Genomic DNA, 23,877 nt, shown 5'->3' with positions numbered 1-23,877 from the left:
AAATTGCACTTTATAAGTTAACCCGGCCGTATTGGCATGTGATGCAATGTTAAGATTTCATCATTGATATATAAACTATCAGACTGCGTGGTCTGTAGTAGTGGGTTTCAGTAGGCCTTTAAAAAACATCCAAAAATCTTCATTAAGATTTTATATACTTGATGTAAGGATTTATGTAATGTAGTAACAGGCCCATTCATAATAACGTAATATTTACTTTGTTTGCTCATTTTAAGCTTATGCGTGTGACTATAAATTGTATAATTAGTCTATAAAATTGTTGTAAATATACTGTACCTCTGCATAACATTGTAAGCTTGTTAACATTAAAGTAAACAACACACCAGTATTTCCTTGTCTCCCACCGCGGTTGCAATGAAGCCAAGTGCTACATATGCTTCATCATATTCTGGTATGGCAAAAAAAGCATGTTCCCCAACATCACACGCGCCCCCTGGCATCCCACTGTGCAAACGCCCCACACCCCCAGAGGGGCTCTCTGCAATATTTTAGAAAGACTGCTTTATAGTGACAATATTAACATCCAGTGTGAAACAATAATGCTCAGTTTAGTGTCTTTCAACTTTTTATTTTCTGAGAAGACGTGTTCTTCAAACGTTTATACCAGTTTGGAAAATGCTGTTTCTCAGAAAAGTGAACTAACAATTTAACTTTTTAAAAATGTAAATACCTCACAAACTGATGTTTGTATCTTTCCTGGGTGATGGTTTATGAGGTGGTGACCTGTCCAGGGTGCTGCCTTCTGCCCGAGTGCAGCTGGATAGGCTCCAGACCCCCCGCAACATTGAGAAAGACAAGCGGTGGATAGATTGAGGATTTATCAAGTCGCTTTTCAGTTTACCCCTATTTCCCGCTGTGTACAATTTTTTTTGGGGTGATTTCCGTCCGTGTGCTGTGACGTGACCGGCTGGTTCTGTCGCCTTGGAAACGCTCGAGACTAAAGTGGTGCGCTTTACTTTGCAAAACGCAGACGTTTTTACCTTCGCCAAAGAGGTTATGTTTTAGCCAGGGTATGTTAGCAACATAGATCAAATAGATATGGATATATTTAGATTTTTTTCAGGAAATGTCCAAAAAACAATTCCTCTCATCTACTGCAAACCCAATTCACTTCCTGCACACAGCGTTTAGCGCGCCCACCTTGTCAGCCGTGGTTGCGCTGCATCAGGGAGATGTAGTTTTTCCAGACTCGGCCAACGTTAAAATGCCCCAAAAAATTACTACACACCAAGTTTTTCTTTGATGCCGTCACTGCATTATTGTGAAGACTTTGAAACTGCAATACCACGGTATCTACAATACCGTTACACCCCTAATATGTGTACATCCAAATATCTGTTTCCATGTTGAGTAGGGCTACAATGATACACAAATTCATTTATATTATATTTCATTGATTAATTGTTTAATGAGTGTAACTAATACAAATTCATTAAAATCCGGACCACATGGATTGCTTGGAAATATGCGGATATACTTTAGCTTCCGCACGTCCGCTGCAATTAAGCGCACATCAGAGCGGTGGTGTGTCGGTGCCGAGATCTGTGTGGCGGAAAAGAGCGGATGTTTCGTTTTTTTAATTACTGCACACATTAAGGCTACGGCTATCAATTATTTGAGTAATCGAGTAATCTATCGATTAGTTCGTTCCAATAATCGGATAAACCCCACTTGACAACCTCTGTGTGTTTTTAGAAATAATAGATTATTTGGCTTGCCATAACCTTCAGTCTTTTTTATTTATTTAAATGAAACACATCAACATTGAAATATAACTTTTAACATGTGCATTAGTAAAAATAAAAACTCTCCGCTGTTTGCCGCCACTCACACACCACCGCTTTGATGTGCGCTCTATTGCATCAGCCCTATATTGTTCACGCGAACATAGTTTACATACGGCTGATGCAATAGATGATGCAATTAAAGTTCCGGGCACTTAATACATTCATTGAAAGATGAATTGAAGCAACAAATTATGAATCCACATTTTTTTTTCGCTAATTGATTTAATTCGTTGCAGCCCTAACACACAAGTTAAAAGTGTAATTTCAATGTAGATTTGCCTTTATTAGACAATATAAGAACGTTTATGGCAAGTAGAAACATCTTTATTTAAACTATTTTCCCTAAAATATGCAGTGAAGCTATTAAGTCTGTTTCATCCAATTACTCGATTAATCGAACAAACGGATCGATAGATTACTGGATTACTAAAATAATCAATAGCTGCAGCCCCAATGTTGAGTAGCTGTGTGAACATGAATACAGACACAGCCATGTCTTGTTTTCCTATGTTCTGTGTGAAAGCCACAGGCTAATGAATGCCGTTAAGTCTCTGATGCGCCAGTCTTGCAGACTGAGTATACAAGCTTATTTGAACTCTGTTTGCCAAAACCGCAGCACTTACTGCACACAAATAGTAGCAGTAAGTGTTACTATGTCTATAAAAGCCATTTTTTTCCACTGTTTGTAGGCTGTATAAACAGCAACATTAAATGGAGGGAACTAATTTCTCGCAGTTTGCCCTCGTCTGTCTCAAAAGTGTAGATTCAGGAGTTATTTTGTTAGCATGTTTTATTCCGTGCACGACTGTCTTACCTGCGTTCCGTCTCGTCCGCTGTCCAGAGTAACTCCTCGTTGCCCGAAAATCTTCGGAACTCAGACAAGCGGCGGAACGGACCTGACTTTTCTAACGACAACAAGAAGCGCAAAGTGGACGACAAGGACTCCAGCCACTATGTAAGAGAGGCTATCTGTTTGTACAACACACAGCACAGTGGGGAATGGTGCTAATTGGTTGTTTATCTTTGCAGGATAGTGATGGGGAGAAAAGTGACGATAATTTAGTGGTGGATGTCTCAAATGAGGTCAGTATGTTTGCACTAATGGTGGGGATATGTGTGGGTCTTTTTATCTTCATCAAATGAAATGCATAAATTATACACAAGCATCGCGCTCGCCTGTGGAGGAATGGTCTCTGTTTGAGTGACGTTTATTAAGACTCACAAGGGAATGTTCTTTGAATGCTAACAGGTTTATTACAGGAATTTTGCTCTCCGCTAATTAAGTATATGGATTATTATCTTATCTCTTGGGCAGGAACAAGCCTCGCCTCGCGGTACGCCCCTCCCCTCCCCAAGAGAGAATGGCCTGGATAAAGCACGCCTCCTCAAGAAGGACCCTTGCAGTCCTGCCTCTACTGCCTCATCTGCTAGCTCTTCCTCGCTCAAATCCAAAGAAATAGCTATGGTTCGATTTTGCTTCCTTTTGTGTTAGAGACCGGTTGTTCACAGTATGTTTCTGACATTTATATTTTGTCATAATGGCAGCGAGAGAAAGCGGGGACACCCGGGCTCAAGTCAAGCACGCCTACGCCAAGAGGAGATTCCACCCCTGGTCCGAGCTCCACACCTGGTGTCCGGCCAAGCCTATCAAAACCCCCGTCTATGGAGATCCCCCATCCTCCGAGTATGTCTCTTCTTAAAAAATATCAAGCCACACACAGAAGAATTAAAGGATGCGGGAGGGATTTTAATGCAATAGTACACTAAGGATGCTAAAACCAATCCAATCTACGTCAATATACACCAGGCTATTTGAAGAACATTAACATATTAAAAATGAATGCATTTTCCAAATAAACAGTGGTGGATATAGGTGGGTTGTAATTATCTTTACTACCTTGTGTTGAGGTAGATGTCTTTACCACACTGCAAAAAGTCAGTGTTCAAAAACAAGAAGAAAAAAAAATGAGGGTTATTTTTTTTAACTAAGCAAAATTATCTGCCAATAGAACAAGAAAATGTGGCTTGTCAAGACTTTCCAAAACAAGTAAAATTAGCTAACTTCAATGAACCCCAAAATACCTTAAAATAAGTATATTGTCACTAATAACAAGTGCACTTTTCTTGGTAAAAAAAAAAAAAGTGAGACCTTTTTGCTCAACATGTTGAAATATATTCTTAAATGAAGTAAATGCTAGTGCCATTATCTTGACATAATGATATGCGCTCGGGATTACATTTCTTGAAACCAGCAAACTTATACTAAAAACTAATTTATTGTTCTTAATGGAAAGGCAACAAGGCAACCACTTGTTACTCTCGGAGTCTCCTAGCCGCTCAGGCAATTCATATTGTCTAAAAATGCATTTTTCTAGTGATAACATGACATCATCGCGCCAAGTGCGTGCTCTTTCAGTCAATTAGTGCGCATATATACAGCCCGGCCCCCGGCCAAAACATTTTTAAATGTAATTTTGAAGAATTCATCTAAATGTGCATGTACTATTTCTGTTCAAAATGGTTAGAAATGTCACATGTTAAATGTTTAAATATTAACTGTCAGTTTACTGTACTGTGCCAACTGTACTACTATATGAGTACGTGTTTTCTATTGTTTCATTGAAAATAAAACTGCAACGTCCATTTGGCTGTCATCTGTTTTAATTATGAGACAAAATTGTGTCAAAGTTCTGATTTTTTTTTTCATGCTTGAAATAAGAAATTATTACTTTAAAAAAGTAGTTTTATACTTGTGAGTGTTGATGACACAGCTTTGCAACAGTTGATATTCTAGTTTCAAGCATGTTTTACTCAATATACACTACCGTTCAAAAGTTTGGGGTCACATTGAAATGTCAAAGGAAAAGCACTGTACTTTTCAATGAAGATAACTTTAAACTAGTCTTAACTTTAAAGAAATACACTCTATACATTGCTAATGTGCTAAATGACTATTCTAGCTGGAAATGTCTGGTTTTTGGTGCAATATCTACATAGGTGTATGGAGGCCCATTTCCAGCAACTATCACTCCAGTGTTCTAATGGTACAATGTGTTTGCTCATTGGCTCAGAAGGCTAATTGATGATTAGAAAACCCTTGTGCAACCATGTTCACACATCTGAAAACAGTTTAGCTCGTTACAGAAGCTACAAAACTGACCTTCCTTTGAGCAGATTGAGTTTCTGGAGCATCACATTTGTGGGGTCAATTAAACGCTCAAAATGTCCAGAAAAAGAGAACTTTCATCTGAAACTCGACAGACTATTCTTGTTCTTAGAAATGAAGGCTATTCCACAAAATTGTTTGGGTGACCCCAAACTTTTGAACGGTAGTGTAGGTCATCAAATCTCAGCTACAAGCTGTAATATGTTACTGAGATAATTTAGGACCAAAACCCTTAAAACAAGTAAAACACTCTAACATAAAATCTGCTTAGTGAGCAGAATTATTTTATCAGACAGAAAATTTAGATATTTAATCTTACTTAGATTTCAGTTTTTGCAGTGCACATCATACACCGCAGAGATGGCGTCTGTAAAGCCAAAGTTTGGGTTGAAGTTTAAAGACAAAAGTCTAGGCAGAGTGGCGAGTCCCACAGAATTGTAAAAACAAAGACATCTCTCCTAATAAATGCCTTACCCATAGTAGACGCCCCATGTGGGCCAGCGACAGTGGACGTTCATTAATATTAGTGAGGAAAATGTTACCTAATTGCTTCACGCTGAAGGTTAAGGGATTCTATCAGCACCTATCTAATGAATATTTATTGCGCTGTACCTCCCCGCTGATTCAATCTAGAGTGACTCAATTGTGTCACATTACTTACTGTACAAGGGCATCTGGCCCTAAAAATAGCATCAGCTTTAAATTTCACAGCTCTGTCATCAAGCTATCAACGCTTTGTCCCGTTCTTTCACAGCAGCGGGTCTGAGGACGCCCCTGGCGGTCCCCGGTCCGTACCCGGGGGCATTTAGTATGTTGCCCCACGCGGTGGGGATGAACGGCGACCTCGCCGGAGCAGCCAGCGCCGCTGCCTATGCTGCTGGACTGCACAACATTTCTCCACAGATGAGCGTTGCTGCTGCGGCTGCCGTAGCCGCGTATGGCCGGTCACCTATGGTGAGTAGGACACAACCACTTATATATTAATGGTGCCTCAACATTAGGTACACCTGCACAATCAGGTTATAATGGTCAGTCTGCCTCAAGTGCATTGTTTGCTTTAATAAACACCACCTGTCAAGTACACATTGTTAAATAAAGGTTGGTGCATTCAATGACATCAAAATGAATTCTCAGAAGTAACGCCATGTGCTGTGGTAGATGTTGGTATGTGGCAGATGTTTACTGTGGAGTTTAAAAAAAAAAAGTTGTGCCGTCCAAGTATGATAACATATTCAGAACACCACTTGTTGAGTCTGAACAAACAGTGGCACACATGGTGACTTTGACATTGTGACGACTCTCGCCACGCTTGCTCTCCTTTCTCGTCATCGAGTTTCTGATGAACACTTGCTGGGATGAACCTCTGCATATAGTGGGGACACTGTATAAAGTGACTAACTTGGAGCCACGATACACTTCAGGGTACGACCGGCAAACTCCAGGAACACCGTGAAAAGGTTGGTTTATAAATGAGCCACGAGAAGGCCCAAGGCTACGATCGTCGGTCAGGAACGGCATCCACTTCTCACTGAAGGCGAACACGAGTATATCAAGAACTTCATTTACCAGAACTTCATTTACTCTGTAGTAACATCTCAAGTTCAGCTCTCATAGGAAAAGGCACACAAACTAGGATTGGCAAAACTGCAGGAGCGTTCCAGCTGCTCTGCAACATTTTGTCTTCCGAAAACAAACCGTACAGCCACTGAGCTCTGCCTCTACGTGTCAGTGGTCATCCCAATAGCTACCTATTTCTGTGAAACGTGGACGAGGACCGCTAGCATTACCAAACTGCTGGATGCTTTCCACCGCGGATGTCTCAGCATACTTGCCAACTTTGAGACCTCTGAATTCGGGAGATGGAGGGGGAGCGGTTGAGGTGTGCGGGGTTGGGGGGGTAGGGGGTAACGGGGGGTGTATATTGTAGCGTCCCGTAAGAGTTAGTGTTGCAAGGGGTTCTGGGTATTTGTTCTGTTGTGTTTATGTTGTGTTACGGTGCGGATGTTCTCCCGAAATGTGTTTGTCATTCTTGTTTGGTGTGGCTTCACAGTGTGGCGCATATTTTTAACAGTGTTAAAGTTGTTTATACGGTCACCCTCAGTGTGACCTGTATGGCTGTTGATCAAGAATGCCTTGCATTCGCTTGCGTGTGTGGAGAGCCGTAGATATCATGTGACTGTGCCGGCACGCAAAGGCAATGCCTTTAAGGCACGCCCCCAATATTGTTGTCTGGGTGGAAATCGGGGGAAATTCGGGAGAATGGTTGCCCCGGGAGATTTTCGGGAGGGGCACTGAAATTCGGGAGTCTCCCGGGAAAATCGGGAGGGTTGCAAGTATGTGTCTCAGGACCATGTTGGGGAGCTCGTGGCAGGATCACTTCGCCAACGAGGAGATGATGTGAAGGGCAGGGATGGCTCCTCTCTCTGACATGGTCTCTACCATGAGAAGAAGAATGGCAAAAGGATAGACCAGCGAGTGTGGCAATAGACCAGGTGTCAGAGGGCGGGAGGGGAAAAAAAGAGGGAGGCCAAAGAAGACGTGGAGACACACGTTTCACAAAGACCGAAGATAGATTGGCGTCAGCTGGCACGATGCAAGAAGAGTTGCAGAGGATCTGACTAAATGGAGGGAACTCGTCACACAATGTTCCAATAAGGAGGAGCTAAGTCTGATAAGTATCACCTCACTGGCCACATCAGGTGCACTTCCGCAATCTAATTAGACAGAAAAAATATTTTAAAACTGCACCACATCATGATGAGAGTTTGTATTTGTAAAACACATGAAGATTATTTAAATTTTCCAGGTTTGCCCAATATTATGGCAGGTGCTTAGAAATTGATTACCTTATTTTTCGGACTAAAAGTCGCTCCGGAGTATACGTCGCACCGGCCGAAAATGCACAATAAAGAAGGGGAAAAACATATATACGTCGCACTGTAGTATAAGTCGCATTTTTGGAGGAAATTTATTTGATAAAATCCAACACCAAGAATAGATATTTGAAAGGACATTTAAAATAAATAAAGAATAGTGAACAACAGGCTGAATAAGTGTACGTTATATGACGCACAAATAACCAACTGAGAACGTGCCTGGTATGTTAACGCAACACATCATGGCAAGAGTCATTCAAATACCTATAACATATAGAACATGCTATACGTTTACCAAACAATCTGTCACTCCCGATCACTGAATCCGTTGAAATCTTCCTCCCCGGTGTCGCCTCTGGTATGTTTCCTTTCTTTCTGCTGCTCGATCGCTGTTTTCTGCTGCATATTTCACTACCTCCGGCTTGTAATCTGCAGTATATGATTACCTTTTCAGTGCCATTTTAGTTCAGCCCTTCTCAGTTTTTAGAAGTTACCGCCAATGTTGAAATAATCCTTTTTAATAGCTACGGATGTAGCAGCAGTTAGCATCCCATGACCCACAATGCACTTCTGCCATGACGCACAATGCACTTCTGCATTGTGCCCCCCCTGCCAAATTCTTATTGGTTGACGTGTGTGACGATTGCTGACGTGTGTGTGACGATTGCGGACATTTGCTTCGTCTCTTACGCGAATGAGATAAATAATATTATTTGATATTTTATGGTAATGTTTTAATAATTTCACACATACTGTAAATCGCTCCGGAATATATATCGCACCCCCGGCCAAACTATGAAAAAAATTGCAATTTATAATCCGAAAAATACGGTACACAGCTTCTCTTCTCTGTGCTGTTTGAAAGTATTTGCCCAGTGAAGAGGAGGAGGGTTGCAGTGCATTATTGAAAGAGCTCATCAGTCATGGCTGTATTTGCATAGTGTTCATTACACTGTTTAAATAGGTTCAGGCAAGTAGCGGGTGAGTCTGAGCAACAGTTTGCCGATACTCCGCTTTGTGTACTCAGCGGCTGTATGTGTGTCAGGTTGGTTGGGGGTGTACTGTCAGCTTAGCCCCTGTGTGTTTACCAACTCTTACACTTGTCAGTCATTTTCAGATTACGTGTGCTTTCCCCAGCTTTGTTTGCTTTGCATTTAGGAGCGTTAATGCACAAGTGTTGTCTTGCTTTGCCACTACCTGTGTGTGTGTGTGTGTTTGCACTGTGCTCACAAACTCTCTCTGTTTCTCATCAAGGTCGGCTTTGATCCTCACCCTCACATGAGAGTTCCTGGAATGCCTCCCAGTCTTACTGGAATCCCCGGTGGCAAGCCGTAAGTGTGTTTGCACCGACTTGCTTGTTTGATTAGCATTGACATATGAGATCTTTAAATAGATCTCATAAATGATTTTAAAAAAACACTCAACTTCCTTTTCTACATGTTCCCTCCCCTTAGCGCCTATTCCTTCCATGTGGCAGCAGACGGACAAATGCAGCCGGTGCCCTTTCCTCCAGATGCGCTAGTAGGGCCCGGTATCCCTCGCCACGCCCGCCAGATAAACACGCTCAACCACGGGGAGGTGGTATGCGCCGTAACCATCAGTAACCCCACGAGGCATGTTTACACCGGAGGGAAGGGCTGCGTCAAGGTGTGGGACATCAGTCACCCCGGCAACAAGAGCCCCGTGTCGCAGCTCGACTGCTTAGTGAGTGAAGGTTGCTCCACGTTTGTCATTGTGCCTAATGTCAACTGACATTAATATCACAAATTCTACTGTATAGAACCGAGACAACTACATCCGCTCGTGTCGCCTCCTCCCCGATGGCCGCACGCTGATTGTGGGTGGCGAGGCCAGCACGCTGTCCATCTGGGACCTGGCCACGCCCACCCCTAGAATTAAGGCAGAGTTGACATCATCAGCGCCGGCGTGCTACGCCCTGGCCATTAGCCCCGACTCCAAGGTCTGCTTCTCGTGCTGCAGCGACGGAAACATTGCCGTGTGGGATTTACACAACCAGACGCTGGTTAGGTAAGACAACACCCGTACCTTCAACTCCATTTTCATATGTTGTGGTACAAAATACAGTTTTTAAGACGTGAGACTTGCTCCCTCGTCCACAGTTGTAAATCATACTAATAGTCTACCACAATAATTGTTTGTACGTTATTGTACATTATTGTATGTGTAAAAGTATTTAATGTATAGTGTTTCAGGACCATTTGAATTTTCAATCTCAACTAAAAAAAATAAATTTCAAATGTTTGTATATATATTTACATTTAAGAAAAACAACACTTCCCCAAATGTATTTATTTAACTTTTTTTTTACTTCAGTAACTTTTAATAATTTATAATATTGCTAGTAGGGATGTCCGATAATATCTTCAAAATGTAATATCGGAAATTATCGGTAGCGGTTTCAAAATTATCGGTATCGGTTTCAAAAAGTAAAATTTATGACTTTTTAAAACGCCGCTGTGTACACGGACGTAGGGAGAAGTACCGAGCACCAATAAACCTTAAAGGCACTTTGCGTGCCGGCCCAATCACATAATATCTACGGCTTTTCACACACACAAGTGAATGCAAGGCATACTTGGTCAACAGCCATACAGGTCACACTGAGGGTGGCCGTACTAACAACTTTAACACTGTTACAAATATGCGCCACACTGTGAACCCACACCAAACAAGAATGATAAACATATTTCGGGAGAACATCCGCACCATAACACAACATAAACACAACAGAACAAATACCCAGAACCCCTTGCAGCACTAACTCTTCCGGGACGCTACAATATACCCCGCCTCTCTAATTGCTAGTCTTTCATTGAATTTAAATACCATTTTAATTCTTACTATGACCCGCCTTTTGTTAATTGGATGGGAGAAATCACGTAGTACTGTAGTTTATCTACTATACATGTAGCTCGAGATGGGTACCAAATTGAGTGCTTTTATATGTACCAATCAAATTTCAGTGGTACTAACAGGTACCAATTACATATGTCCTTTGTTTATCGCGACCAATTGGCTCCAAGCCTGACCGTGGTAAACGTATATCCGCAAAGTAGGATTGTTATTAAGTAGTCAAATATTTTCATAGTTAGATCATATTTAAATCATATTCACAGCCTGCATAATTTCTCTAAGCTAGAAACTGCGAGTGTAAGTTCTTCTGCAAAAACTTGGTCATCTTGACAGTCGCAGTGACGATCATTATTTTTGTTGGTAGCAATCTGTTGTTGCTACCAACAATGCGTGTCCTGCGTTGTCCATCCACATAGCTCAAGTCAAAGTTGTTATTTATGTAACAAGAGTTCATCTCCATTTTGCCCTGACAGCTGCTGATAGTTGATAGCAGTCTTGTTGGAAATAAGTGCTGCGCTGAGTCCGATGCTATGTCCTGCTGTTGTCTGTTGATATTGTTTGCATCAAAGTTTCACCAATGTGGAGATTTGTTTATTGATGAGACAGTAGTTGAAGATGAAGTCCTTCAAAAAGTGTTTCTATGAAAAGTTGAACTTGGTTTCTGCAATGAAGTTACAGTATTGCCAAGATTAGCCGCTTATGTTAAGTGTTTAAACTTCAGTTTCATTTTATATTGAACATGCATCAATACAACCTGGAAAACGAAGTCCTGCTTGGGGAATCTTTATCGATCGCCACATTATAGAAAATAAGACAAACACTGCACTGTAATACCATACAGTATAATACATAATGACACCTAATTTAAGCTTAAAATGTAAAATAGCTTTAATAAAAAACTGATAAAAGAAAGTGATGAAAAAATCTGCGATTTAACGAGGGAATATTTCCACTACCTTTGTTGCACGTCAGGTCACACCCGGTTGCAGACTTGGCACTGGCTCAACCACATGGTATGTAAACAGGTGAATTCATAGCAGACTGCCTCAAGGTAATGTTGCAGTCTTCCTTGCCAACAAAGCAAATATGCCTGATAGAAAACGCTCAAAATGTAAGGCTCCACTGTTCAAAATGTGCCAATTTAAGTTGGATATGCCAAATACATGTTACTGATTAGCATGAGCAATTTTAACACCTCCAGATTTTGATAATCAAAACTACAACTAAGATGCATGTTACAATAAATAAATGATAAATGGGTTATACTTGTATAGCGCTTTTCTACCTTCAAGGTACTCAAAGCGCTTTGACAGTATTTCCACATTCACCCATTCACACACACATTCACACACTGATGGCGGGAGCTGCCATGCAAGGCGCTAACCAGCAGCCATCAGGAGCAAGGGTGAAGTGTCTTGCCCAAGGACACAACGGACGTGACTAGGAGGGTAGAAGGTGGGGATTGAACCCCAGTAACCAGCAACACTCCGATTGCTGACACGGCCACTCTACCAACTTCGCCACGCCACAAACGACTGGTGTGTTGAAAGTACAATACTTACAGTATAAACACTTTGTAGGAGTCATTAAAAGACAAGACTGGCTTTTTCAACTTAAAGGCCTACTGAAAGCCACTACTACCGACCACGCAGTCTGATAGTTTATATATCAATGATGAAATCTTAACATTGAAACACATGCCAATATGGCCGGGTTAACTTATAAAGTGCAATTTTAAAATTCCAGCCACACTTCCGGTTGAAAAACTCCTTTGGATATGATTTATGCGCGTGACGTCACAAAATCCACGGAAGTGGTTGGACCCCATCGACCCGATAAAAAAACCTCTTGTTTTCATCGACAAACTTCCACAGTATTCTGGACATCTGTGTTGGTGAATCTTTTGCAATTTGTTTAATGAACAATGGAGGCTGCAAAGAAGAACGTTGTAGGTGGGATCGATCGGTGTATTAGCGGCTAAGTACAATACTTACAGCAACACAACAAGGACTACTTACTACGCCTAGCCGATGCTTGCCGCCAAACCCACGGATGAAGTCCTTCGTCGCGCCGTCGATCGCTGGAACGCAGGTGAGCACGGCTGTTGATGGGAAGATGAGGGCTGGCTGGCGTAGGTGGAGCGCTAATGTTTTTATCATAGTTCTGTGAGGTCCGGTTGCTAAGTTGCTAAATTAGCCTTACCGTCGTTAGCAACAGCATTGTTAAGCCTTACCAGGCTGAGAATTTTTAACCGTGTAGTTACATGTACATGGTTTAATAGTATTGTTGATCTTCTGTCTATCCTTCCTGTCAGGGGTTTATTTCTTTTGTTTCTATCTGCATTTGAGAACTAGCTAAGTGTGTCACCGATGTATTGTCGTGGAGATAAAAGTCACTTTAAATGTCCATTTCGTGTGCTCGACTCTCATTTTCAAGAGGATATAGTATCCGAGGTGGTTTAAAATACAAATCCGTGATCCACAATAGAAAAAGGAGAGAGTGTGGAATCCAATGAGCCAGCTTGTACCTAAGTTACGGTCAGAGCGAAAAAAGATACGTCCATCACTGCCTCTCTAGTCCTTCACTGTAACGTTCCTCATCTACGAATCTTTCATCCTCGCTCAAATTAATGGGGTAATCGTCGCTTTGTCGCTCCGAATCTCTCTCGCTCCATTGTAAACAACGGGGAATTGTGAGGAATACTAGCTCCTGTGACGTCACGCTACTTCCGGTACAGGCAAGGCTTTTTTTTATCAGCGAGCAAAAGTTGCGAACTTTATCGTCGATTTTCTCTACTAAATCCTTTCAGCAAAAATATGGCAATATCGTGAAATGATCAAGTATGACACATAGAATGGATCTGCTATTCCCGTTTAAATAAAAAAAAATCATTTCAGTAGGCCTTTAATGACAAAGACTACTTCCTGACTACAGCAATACACTGAGATCAAACTGTAAACTAATATTTATTATAGGGCTGTGAAACTTCGGGGACCACTCGATTCGATTCGTGGGGGGAACAATTCAATTTAGAATCGATTCTCAATTCAAAATCAGTACTTTTTTCTTTAACATTAGGTTCCAGTTCTATGATTAATTACGTTCCTCCATAAAATAAATAAACCGCTTTGATACATATTTTTGTTATTTAAAAGACAACTGGTTTTGTTTAATAAAATTCTACCCAAACATTTAATAAAGTGGCTGGACAAGAAAGATTAAAAAAATAAAATTAAAATATTTTGTTTTAATCGATTAAGAATTGTTACAAATCAGAATTAATTTGAAAATGTACAACATTTTTTTGACATCCCTAATTTATTACCACATGTACACACACAAAAGTTTGTACCGTTGAGTTCCAGTATCAATTCTCATGTATCTGTAGACTAGTCGGTTATCAAATATTTGTTCCACACTACTATTTACTAAATGTAAATGTGACACAATGTCAACAAAGCTAGTTGTGACCCAACACTTTTGCATACAACACAAAAGTGGTATGTTTTCCCCTGTGTTGATTTAACTTCCCCGTGTGTGCGCATGTGTACATGTGTTCCCCTGCAGGCAGTTCCAGGGCCACACAGATGGAGCCAGCTGTATTGACATTTCCAACGATGGCACCAAGCTGTGGACCGGAGGCCTGGATAACACCGTGCGGTCCTGGGATCTGAGGGAGGGACGTCAGCTGCAGCAGCACGACTTCACCTCGCAGGTGTGTGTTCGTGTGTGTGCCCGCGCGCTTTTGTTAAGCCCCCTACTTGGTTGTCCCTCAGAAGTGGAAAGTAACCTGCCTAGTGGTTAGAGTGTCCGCCCTGAGATCGGTAGGTTGTGAGTTCAAACCCCGCCCGAGTCATACCAAAGACTATAAAAAATGGGACCCATTATATCCCTGTTTGGAATTGGGGGTTAAATCACCAAAATGATTCCCGGGCGCGGCCATCGCCGCTACTCACTGCTCCCCTGTGGGGATGGGTCAAATGCAGAGGATAATTTCACTGCACCTACACTGCCAAAATTCAGTGTTCAAAAAACAAGGAAAAAAAAAAAAAAATTAGGGGTATTTTACTTGAACTAAGCAAAATTATCTGCCAATAGAACAAGAAAATTCGGCTTGTCAAGACTTTCCAAAACAAGTAAAATTAGCTAACTTCAATGAACCACAAAATACCTTAAAATAAGTATATTCTCACAAATAACAAGTGCACTTTTCTTGGTAGAATTTTTTTTTTGACCTTTTTGCTTAATATGTAGAAAAATATTCTTAAATAAGTAAATGCCAGTGCCATTATCTTGACATATTGATATGCACTCGGCATTTTTTTTTTCATGCTTGAAGTAAGAAATTATTACTCTAAAAAAGTAGTTTTATACTTGTGAGTGTTGATGACACAGCTTTGCAACAGTTGATATTGTAGTTTCAAGCATGTTTTACTCAATATAGGTCATCAAATCTCAGCAACAAGCTGTAACATCTTACTGAGATCATTTAGGACCAAAACCCTTAAAAAAAGTAAAACACTCTAACATAAAATCTGCTTAGTGAGAAGAATTATCTTATTAGACAGAAAATAAGCAAATATCACACTTACTTGAGATATTTAATCTTACTTAGATTTCAGTTTTTGTAGTGTGTGTGTGTGACAATTATTGGCACTTTAACTTTAACTTTAATGTAATTTCTCCCTTCGTTCTCCAGATTTTCTCCCTGGGCTACTGTCCGACAGGAGAGTGGCTGGCTGTGGGCATGGAGAGCAGCAACGTGGAGGTCCTTCACGTGACCAAGCCTGACAAATACCAGTTGCATCTTCACGAGAGCTGCGTGCTTTCTCTGCAGTTTGCTTATTGCGGTAAGCAGCTGTTTTTTTCCGTTCTGCTCTTATAGCCGCTTCACCGCATGACAGCCGTTATTCCAGTTTTTTATTAGTTTGTTAAAACATTAACACAAGACGGCTGTTATCTTTTTCTAGATCAACAACAAAGGCTTGTATAAGTTATGCTTGGAGCAATCACTTGACATTAACTGGTAATTTTTCTGTACCGTCATGTGATGTATGCAAAATCTTGTGGTTAAAGGAGCTATTCAACTCTCATGCATTTATTGACACTTTGGATATGTTACAATTTGCCTAAAAGTGCATGTAAATATGCATTTTATATGTATATATAAATATTTTTTGCAGGTAAATGGTTTGTGAGCACCGGGAAGGATAACTTACTAAACGCATGGAGAACTCCTTATGGCGCCAGCATATTCCAGGTTGGTACAGTATTGCTGTTAAAATATGTTACACTGACAACAATTAAATTATCATCACAGTTTTGCCACAATGTGCTTTAAAGTTTGCGGACTCACTCCATCGCAGAGTTTTGAAAACATATTTTGCAGATTGTTTGGCCCAACTTAAGCATTTTAAGCACAAAAATGGCTACATAAACAAAAAATATCAATTCTACATTAGTATTGGGAACTAGATGAGACCAAACCAATCAGAGAGCAATGTTTAGTATCAGGACCACTGACCACAGCCTCTAGTAGTGTAAACTGTAAAGGTGACTATGTGGGTGTTATTTCATGTGTAGAGGGTAGAGATGCGCGGTTTGCGGACACACCCGCGGTGTCCGCGGGTAATCCGCGGGTCGGGCGGATGAATGACAAAAAAAATAGATTTTAAATAGATTCGGGCGGATGGCGGTTGAACCAATTCGGAAATATATATACATAGTAAATGTATAAAGAGAATCCTTCCTATGTGTCCCAGCAACAAGTGAGCGCTTCTTCAGCGCAGCAGGGCGCATTTTAGAGGGCAGGCGCTCTCGCCTGCATGAATCCTGGCACTGTAGATGCCATTTTATTCCTGCATAGTGCTAAAAAAAAAGTAAGTAGACATACGGTTGGATATGTTAAACGAATTAGTCTACGTTACCTAGGCTATACCAAATAAGACCATGTCTAACCTATATTGAGTTCGGTCAGCTGAATAATTGTGATGGTTACTGTACGTGTTGTTTGGGCGCACTACAATGCAAAGGAATTAAGGCAATTGCGTTGTTTATTGTGTTTTTTTTCTATTGGAGATATACTACTGTGTGTTAATTATTTGGCCTCGCTTTCAAGTGAAGCGCATCTCCGATTGGCTACAATGTAAGGCCTGCTTTGTTTGTCGCGACCGTCTATTTTCATTATAATTCAATTATTATTATTTATTTAATTTATTTTTGTTTAAATAGGGATGACATACATATGTTGTTGTATAATGTAAGTTTGTGCGTGTGATTGACAGCCTAAGGCTTATGAGGCACATTTTTTATTTATTTTTTTATTTCAACTTAAAAACGTATGAGCCTATGCCTACAACATAGGCTATGTGTTTATCTTTATTTTCCTGCCTGTCGTTGACAATGGAGATTGTCTGATATTTTGTCATGGCTGCAGATCAATCAATAAAGGTTCATCTTTGTCGCAAAATTGTTCACTGTTTCACTGTGCACCCCGCCCTCGTCCCTATTTGAGCACTTTAACGTTAACAAGTTAATATTCATTGAAATAAATTCAGAACATTTTTTTTTACCTAACGAAAATATAGGCCTTGTCTTTCTAAAACATTTTTTTAACTTCTTAAAAGCATCGTTCTGCTTGCTGCAACTGCGCACACAAAGTGTGAGGAACGCACTTCTGGCAACAATAGTCAACACTTTCTTCATGGAAATGACAATAATATTATAATAATGATAAATACCGCCCGGGTGGCGGGCGGTTGTAGTTTTGATAAAATGTTGGTTCGGGTGAATGGCGGGTGGATGACGACTTTTGTGATGCGGTTGCGGATGAAATAATTGCCTATCCGCGCATCTCTAGTAGAGAGCTCCATAATGTTAAATAAATGTACCGTATTTTTCGGATTATAAATCGCAGTTTTTTTCATAGTTTGGCCCGGGGGTGCGATTTATACTCAGGAGAGACTTATGTGTGAAATTATTAACACATTACCGTAAAATATCAAATACTATTATTTATCTCATTCCCGTAAGAGACGAGGCGAATGTCAGCAATCGTCACACACACGTCAACCAATAAAAATTTGGCGGGGGCAGTTCATGACAGAAGTGCATTGTGCATTGTGGGTCATGGGATGCTACCTGCTACTACGTCCGTAGCTATAAAAATGGATCATTTCAACATTGGCGGTAACTTATAAAAACTGAGAATGGCTGAACAAAAATGGCACCGAAAAGGAAATAATATACTGCAGATTACAAGCTGGACGTAGTGAAATATGCAGCAGAAAACGGCAAGAGGAAGCGGCGCATACCTTTGGAATTGGCAGAGTTATTTAGAAGCGACACCGAGGAAGAAGATTTCATGGGATTTAGCGATTAGGAGTGACAGATTGTTTGGTAAACGTATAGCATGTTCTATATGTTATAGTTATTTGAATGACTCTTACCATAATATGTTACGTTAACATACCAGGCACGTTCTCAGTTGGTTATTTATGCCTCATATAACATACACTTATTCAGCCTGCTGTTCACTATTCTTTATTTATTTTAAATTGCCTTTCAAATGTCTATTCTTGGTGTTGGGTTTTATCAAATACATTTCCCCCAAAAATGCGACTTATACTCCAGTGCGACGTATATATGTTTTTTTTCCTTCTTTATTATACATTTTCGGCCGGTGCAATTTATACTGCGGAGCGATTTATAATCCGAAAAGTACGGTATTAGGATGTTTTTCAAAGGGCCAAGCTATGGAAAATATTTGATTTATAATTAATAATTTCTGGCCAGGCGCAAAACTAATAAATCTTGAGACACAAGGGATTACTGTAACACTCTTTGTCTTTTTCTATAATAGAATTTTTATAAAAATGTGTAATTCACATTCTCTATAAACCTATGTGTGCACCAGATTTAGCCATCAGCTAATTTCTATCAGTACCGTAGTTCTTAAAACTAAGGATATGTATTGTTTACTTTTTGAACCGCTAGTTACACTGCAAAAAGTCAGTGTTTAAAAACAAGAAAAAAAATACAAAAATTAGGGGTATTTTATTTGACATAAGCAAAATTATCTGCCAATAGAACAAGAAAATTCGGCTTGTCAAGACTTTCCAAAACAAGTAAAATTAGCTAACCTCAATGAACCCAAAATACCTTTAAAATAAGTATATTGTCACTAATAACAACTGCACTTTTCTTGGTAGAAAAAAAAGAGACCTTTTTGCTCAATATGTTGAAAAATATTCTTAAATTAAGTAAATGCTAGTGCCATTATCTTGACATAATGATATGCGCTCTGCATCATGATTTTTTTTTCATGCTTGAAGTAAGAAATTATTACTTTAAAAAAGTAGTTTTATACTTGTGAGTGTTGATGACACAGCTTTGCATCAGTTAAAATTCCAGTTTCAAGCATGTTTTACTCAATATAGGTCATCAAATCTCAGCAACAAGCTGTAATATCTTACTGATTTAGGACCAAAACCCTTAAAACAAGTAAAACACTCTAACATAAAATCTGCTAATGAGAAGAATTATCTTATTAGACAGAAAATAAGCAAATTCCACCCTTATTTGAGATATTTAAAGGCCTACTGAAATGAAATTTTCTTATTTAAACGGGGATAGCAGGTCCATTCTATGTGTCATACTTGATCATTTCGCGATATTGCCATATTTTTGCTGACAGGATTTAGTAGAGAACATCGACGATAAAGTTCGCAACTTTTGGTCGCTGATAAAAAAGCCTTGCCTGTACCGGAAGTAGCGTGACATCACAGGTTGTGGAGCTCCTCACATCTGCACATTGTTTACAATCATTCCCACCAGCAGCGAGAGCGATTCGGACCGAGAAAGCGACGATTACCCCATTAATTTGAGCGAGGATGAAAGATTTGTGGATGAGGAAAGTGAGAGTGAAGGATTAGAGTGCAGTGCAGGAAGCCAGGATGTATCTTTTTTTGCTCTGACCGTAACTTAGGTACAAGGGCTCATTGGATTCCACACTTTCTCCTTTTTCTATTGTGGATCACGGATTTGTATTTTAAACCACCTCGGATACTATATCCTCTTGAAAATGAGAGTCGAGAACGCGAAATGGACATTCACAGTGACTTTTCTCTCCACGACAATACATCGGCGAAACACTTAAGCTACGGAGCTAACGTGATAGCATCATGCTTAACTGCGGATAGAAACAGAAGAAACATGCCCCTGACTGGAAGGATAGACAGAAGATCAACAATACTACTATTACTTCTACTATCAGGAGACACCGAACCAAACCCTGGACCTGTAACCACACGGTTAATGTTGTCCCGCCTGGCGAAGCCTAGCAAGGCTGTTGCTAACGACGCCATTGAAGCTAACTTAGCTACGGGACCTCAACAGAGCTATGCTAAAAACATTAGCTCTCCACCTACGCCAGCCCTCATCTGCTCATCACCACCCGTGCTCACCTGCGTTCCAGTGATCGACGGTGCGATGGAGGACTTCACCACGATCATCGGTGCGGTCGGCGGCTAGCGTCGGATAGCGCGTCTGCTATCCAACTCAAAGTCCTCTTGGTGGTGTTGCTGCAGCCAGCCGCTAATACACCGATCACACCTACAGCTTTCTTCTTTGCTGTCTCCATTGTTCATTAAACAAATTGCAAAAGATTCACCAACACAGATGTCCAGAATACTGTGGAATATTGCGATGAAAACAGACGACTTAAGCTGGCCACCGTGCTGTTCCAAAATGTCTGCTACAATCCGTGACGTCACGCTAGGGTTGGGTATCGAGTATCGATTGGAACCGGGACTAACTTTCCGATTCTCCCGGAATCGTTCAAAAGTTTAAATTTCGATTCCTACTATCGATACCAGTCCGCCGACCGGAAAAAAATATGTCAGCCGAACCGGAAGAAGAAGCCGCTGAACACCAACGAAGAAGCGCCCACCGCCGGAAGTGTTAGCATAGCCGAGCGAGTCAGTCAAGCTCAAGCATGGATAGTGGGCGTCGGCGGTCGAAAGTGTGGCTTTACTTTAAAAAAAAAAAATGAAATAACCGCGAAATAACAGAGCTCCATGTCCATCAAGAAACGAGTGGAGAGAGAGCTGCAGATGTACCAGGACATTCCACCGATACTTATGTCTGACGACCCTGCTGCATGGTGGTGGAACCAACAAAAGACTTATCCTTTGCTGTCAGATCTCGCTTTCTCCTATTTATGCGTTCAAGCTTCTTCCACACCCAGCGAATGTGTATTTTCCACAGCAGGAGACACTATCTGTCCAGAACGCTCACGCATCCTGCCTGAGAAGGCGGATATGGTCATTTTCCTAAACAAGAACTGTCTCTGATTTTATACTGTACCTGCTGCTAATCTGGACTGGGTTTTGCAAGTTGTTTCTTATTGTTTATTTGCTTTTCTGCAGCAGGTTAGCCCATCAGTGGGAGCACGGTAACATTTTTAAGTACCTGCAGCATCATACACTTGTGTGTGGAAATGTGTTTTCATGAGGTTTCCTGCAGCATCATACACTTATGTGTAAATGTGTTTTCATGAGGTTTCCTGCAGCATCATACACTTGTGTGTGTAAATGTGTTTTCATGAGGTTTCCTGCAGCATCATACACTTATGTGTAAATGTGTTTTCATGAGGTTTCCTGCAGCATCATACACTTGTGTGTGTAAATGTGTTTTCATGAGGTTTCCTGCCGCATCATACACTTATGTGTAAATGTGTTTTCATGAGGTTTTCAAAAATAAAGCTCTCTTGAGGAAAGTGTACCCCTGGGAAAATGTATTCATAATTTATAATATTTATATTCAAGTTCATAGATTTGATATTTATATTCTAGTTGAAAACAGCCCTGTGAGGAATTTATAATAAAGTTCATAAAAAGTTAAAAGAATTAAAATTGATGGCGAATGTCAGACTATTTCATTCAGAAAGACTGTAGGTTAGCTAGCTCATTTAAAACATCCTAAACTCTTTTTTGACCCTGCCTCTTAAAAGAATCGGAATCGAGAATCGTCAGGAATCGGAATCGAAACAAAGAATCGGAATCGGAATCGTTCAAATTCAAACGATACCCAACCCTACGCGCAAACGTCATCATACCGAGACGTTTTCAGCCGGATATTTCCCGGGAGATTTAAAATTGCACTTTATAAGTTAACCCGGCCGTATTGGCATGTGTTGCAATGTTAAGATTTCATCATTGATATATGAACTATCAGACTGCGTGGTCAGTAGTAGTGGCTTTCAGTAGGCCTTTAATTTTACTTAGATTTCAGCTTTTGCAGTGTACTAGCACCAACTAGATACTTTTGAAACGGTGCCAGTGCTAGAACGGTTCTCGAACAGGTACTTAAAAAATGTAAAGCAATCACATTTTCGTAAAAAACAAACAAACCAAAAAACCTTGTTTTTTTAATTTTATTGGTACTGCTGCCATCATGGAGCTGAGTTTGGGTGCCCACCCCTACTTAAAACCCTGACTTGACACCAGCTGACATACACTCCTACTCCAATATGTCCCATTTGTCCCAATGTTTCTCTGACCTGACTTGTCTTCTTTCCTCTCTCCACAGTCTAAAGAATCCTCCTCGGTCCTCAGCTGTGACATATCCGTGGATGACAAATACATTGTCACTGGTTCCGGGGACAAGAAGGCCACTGTGTACGAGGTCATCTACTAATGTGGAGTGAAAGCGATTATTCTCCTCTTCCAGAAATGAAGGAAAAAAATGTGTTTCTTTGTACGGAGCTTGAAATCACGGAAAAAAGTCACCTTCATAAAACTTGGAGGAAGGCGGGCGTCACTGGAAGCGGCGGGAACGTGCTGCTGAGGACTGTTCTGGGATCAGCTGTGCTGCATTGATGACGATCATTACTAAAGCGGGACCAGCTCTTGTATGGTAAACACTGAAGTTCCGGCGGGTGAAAATGTGGACGGAAGATGCGAAATGTGGACGGAAGCCAAGAAGAACTCCTTGTCCTTTGACCTTGGAACCAAACGGGCGCACAGTTTGACGTCTCACTGCGAGTCCAACTACGTCCGGATCGATTCATTCCTGCCATTTTGTCCAAACTTTAAACATCTCATCTCGTTCGCCCGCCAGAACGCAACTGAAGACCAAACTTTATTGCTGCAGAAAGTCATTATTGTGCAAGGTAAATTTTCTCTCCAGGTCTTTGATCCGCCATCACAAATTAAATGAGTACATTATTCTAGATTTTTTTTCTCTCAACTCCTGTCACCACACAGTATTGCTGAACAGCAATTTAGTCCAAACTGAATCAACAGCGCCTCTGCTGGTCGCAGCCAAGTACTGCACTTCATTAGCCGCGATTAATCAGCAGTTGATTATACCTATTGGATTCATTCATTTCCTTACACAACTGACCTTTTGATGTAAGCTATATCCGAAAACAAGGTGGTAAAGGAAGCACAATTCCAAAATTGTCCAACCAATACTAAACGACAAAAATGCTCGAAGATGGTCGTCAAGAATGTTTTTCCTGCCCACATAAAAATCCCTGGAAGTCTACAACCTTCTGTTCATAATTCCTCGTATTGTTCAGCGAACGAAAGGCGTTGTGTGCCCATGAATGACAAGCATCAGTGTTGTTAAATCGCAATAATTCCACTTTTTATTTTATTTTTTAAACTTATTTTTGTCCGTTGAATGTTTGTAAAAATGTATATATGTCTTTTTTTTTCTTTTTTCTTACAGGACATTCTTTAGAAAGAGCTTTTTTTTGTACATCTTTTACATGGAAATCAAAATGTGGACCAAAAGAAGCTAAATGGTCTTAATAACAGCTAATCTGAAAGTTTAGATAATAATAAATGGTGTTTTTTTATATATATATATTATAATTGTGTCTTTGATTTTGTGGTTCCCCAAAGAGTAATAATACTTAACATGTACTACCTCAAAAGTACCACCATTACACTGCAAAAACTGAAATCTGAGTAAGATTAAATATCTCAAACAAGGGTGATATTTGCTTATTTTTTGTCTAAGATAATTCTTCTCACTAAGCAGATTTTATGTTAGTGTTTTACTTGTTTTAAGTGTTTTGGTCCTAAATGATCTCCGTAAGATATTACAGCTTGTAACTGAGATTTGATGACCTATATTGAGTAAA

At 40.4% G+C, this 23,877-nt stretch overlaps 1 protein-coding gene across 3 annotated transcripts in view; it reads left to right on the top strand.

The window, feature by feature from the left end:
* The window catches only part of LOC133632982 (transducin-like enhancer protein 1), a 53,012-nt gene extending 29,424 nt beyond the window's left edge, over positions 1-23,588 (top strand). For 2 of the 3 annotated variants that reach the window (XM_062025879.1, XM_062025877.1), the window contains 12 exons: positions 2,650-2,763; positions 2,838-2,891; positions 3,124-3,273; positions 3,354-3,492; positions 5,729-5,928; positions 9,105-9,181; positions 9,305-9,554; positions 9,631-9,878; positions 14,292-14,439; positions 15,424-15,574; positions 15,908-15,984; positions 22,314-23,588. In XM_062025879.1, coding sequence (XP_061881863.1) covers positions 2,650-2,763; positions 2,838-2,891; positions 3,124-3,273; positions 3,354-3,492; positions 5,729-5,928; positions 9,105-9,181; positions 9,305-9,554; positions 9,631-9,878; positions 14,292-14,439; positions 15,424-15,574; positions 15,908-15,984; positions 22,314-22,421 — 1,716 coding nt within the window. In that variant the 3' untranslated portion in view covers positions 22,422-23,588. The remainder of the gene's footprint in view (positions 1-2,649; positions 2,764-2,837; positions 2,892-3,123; positions 3,274-3,353; positions 3,493-5,728; positions 5,929-9,104; positions 9,182-9,304; positions 9,555-9,630; positions 9,879-14,291; positions 14,440-15,423; positions 15,575-15,907; positions 15,985-22,313) is intronic. The other variant, XM_062025878.1, reaches the window with a different exon arrangement.
* The last annotated feature ends 289 nt before the right edge of the window (positions 23,589-23,877 follow it).

The sequence above is a fragment of the Entelurus aequoreus genome, linkage group LG17 (assembly GCF_033978785.1).
Source record: "Entelurus aequoreus isolate RoL-2023_Sb linkage group LG17, RoL_Eaeq_v1.1, whole genome shotgun sequence".
Lineage (NCBI taxonomy): Eukaryota > Metazoa > Chordata > Actinopteri > Syngnathiformes > Syngnathidae > Entelurus > Entelurus aequoreus.
This window is presented reverse-complemented; position numbering and strand designations above follow the sequence as displayed.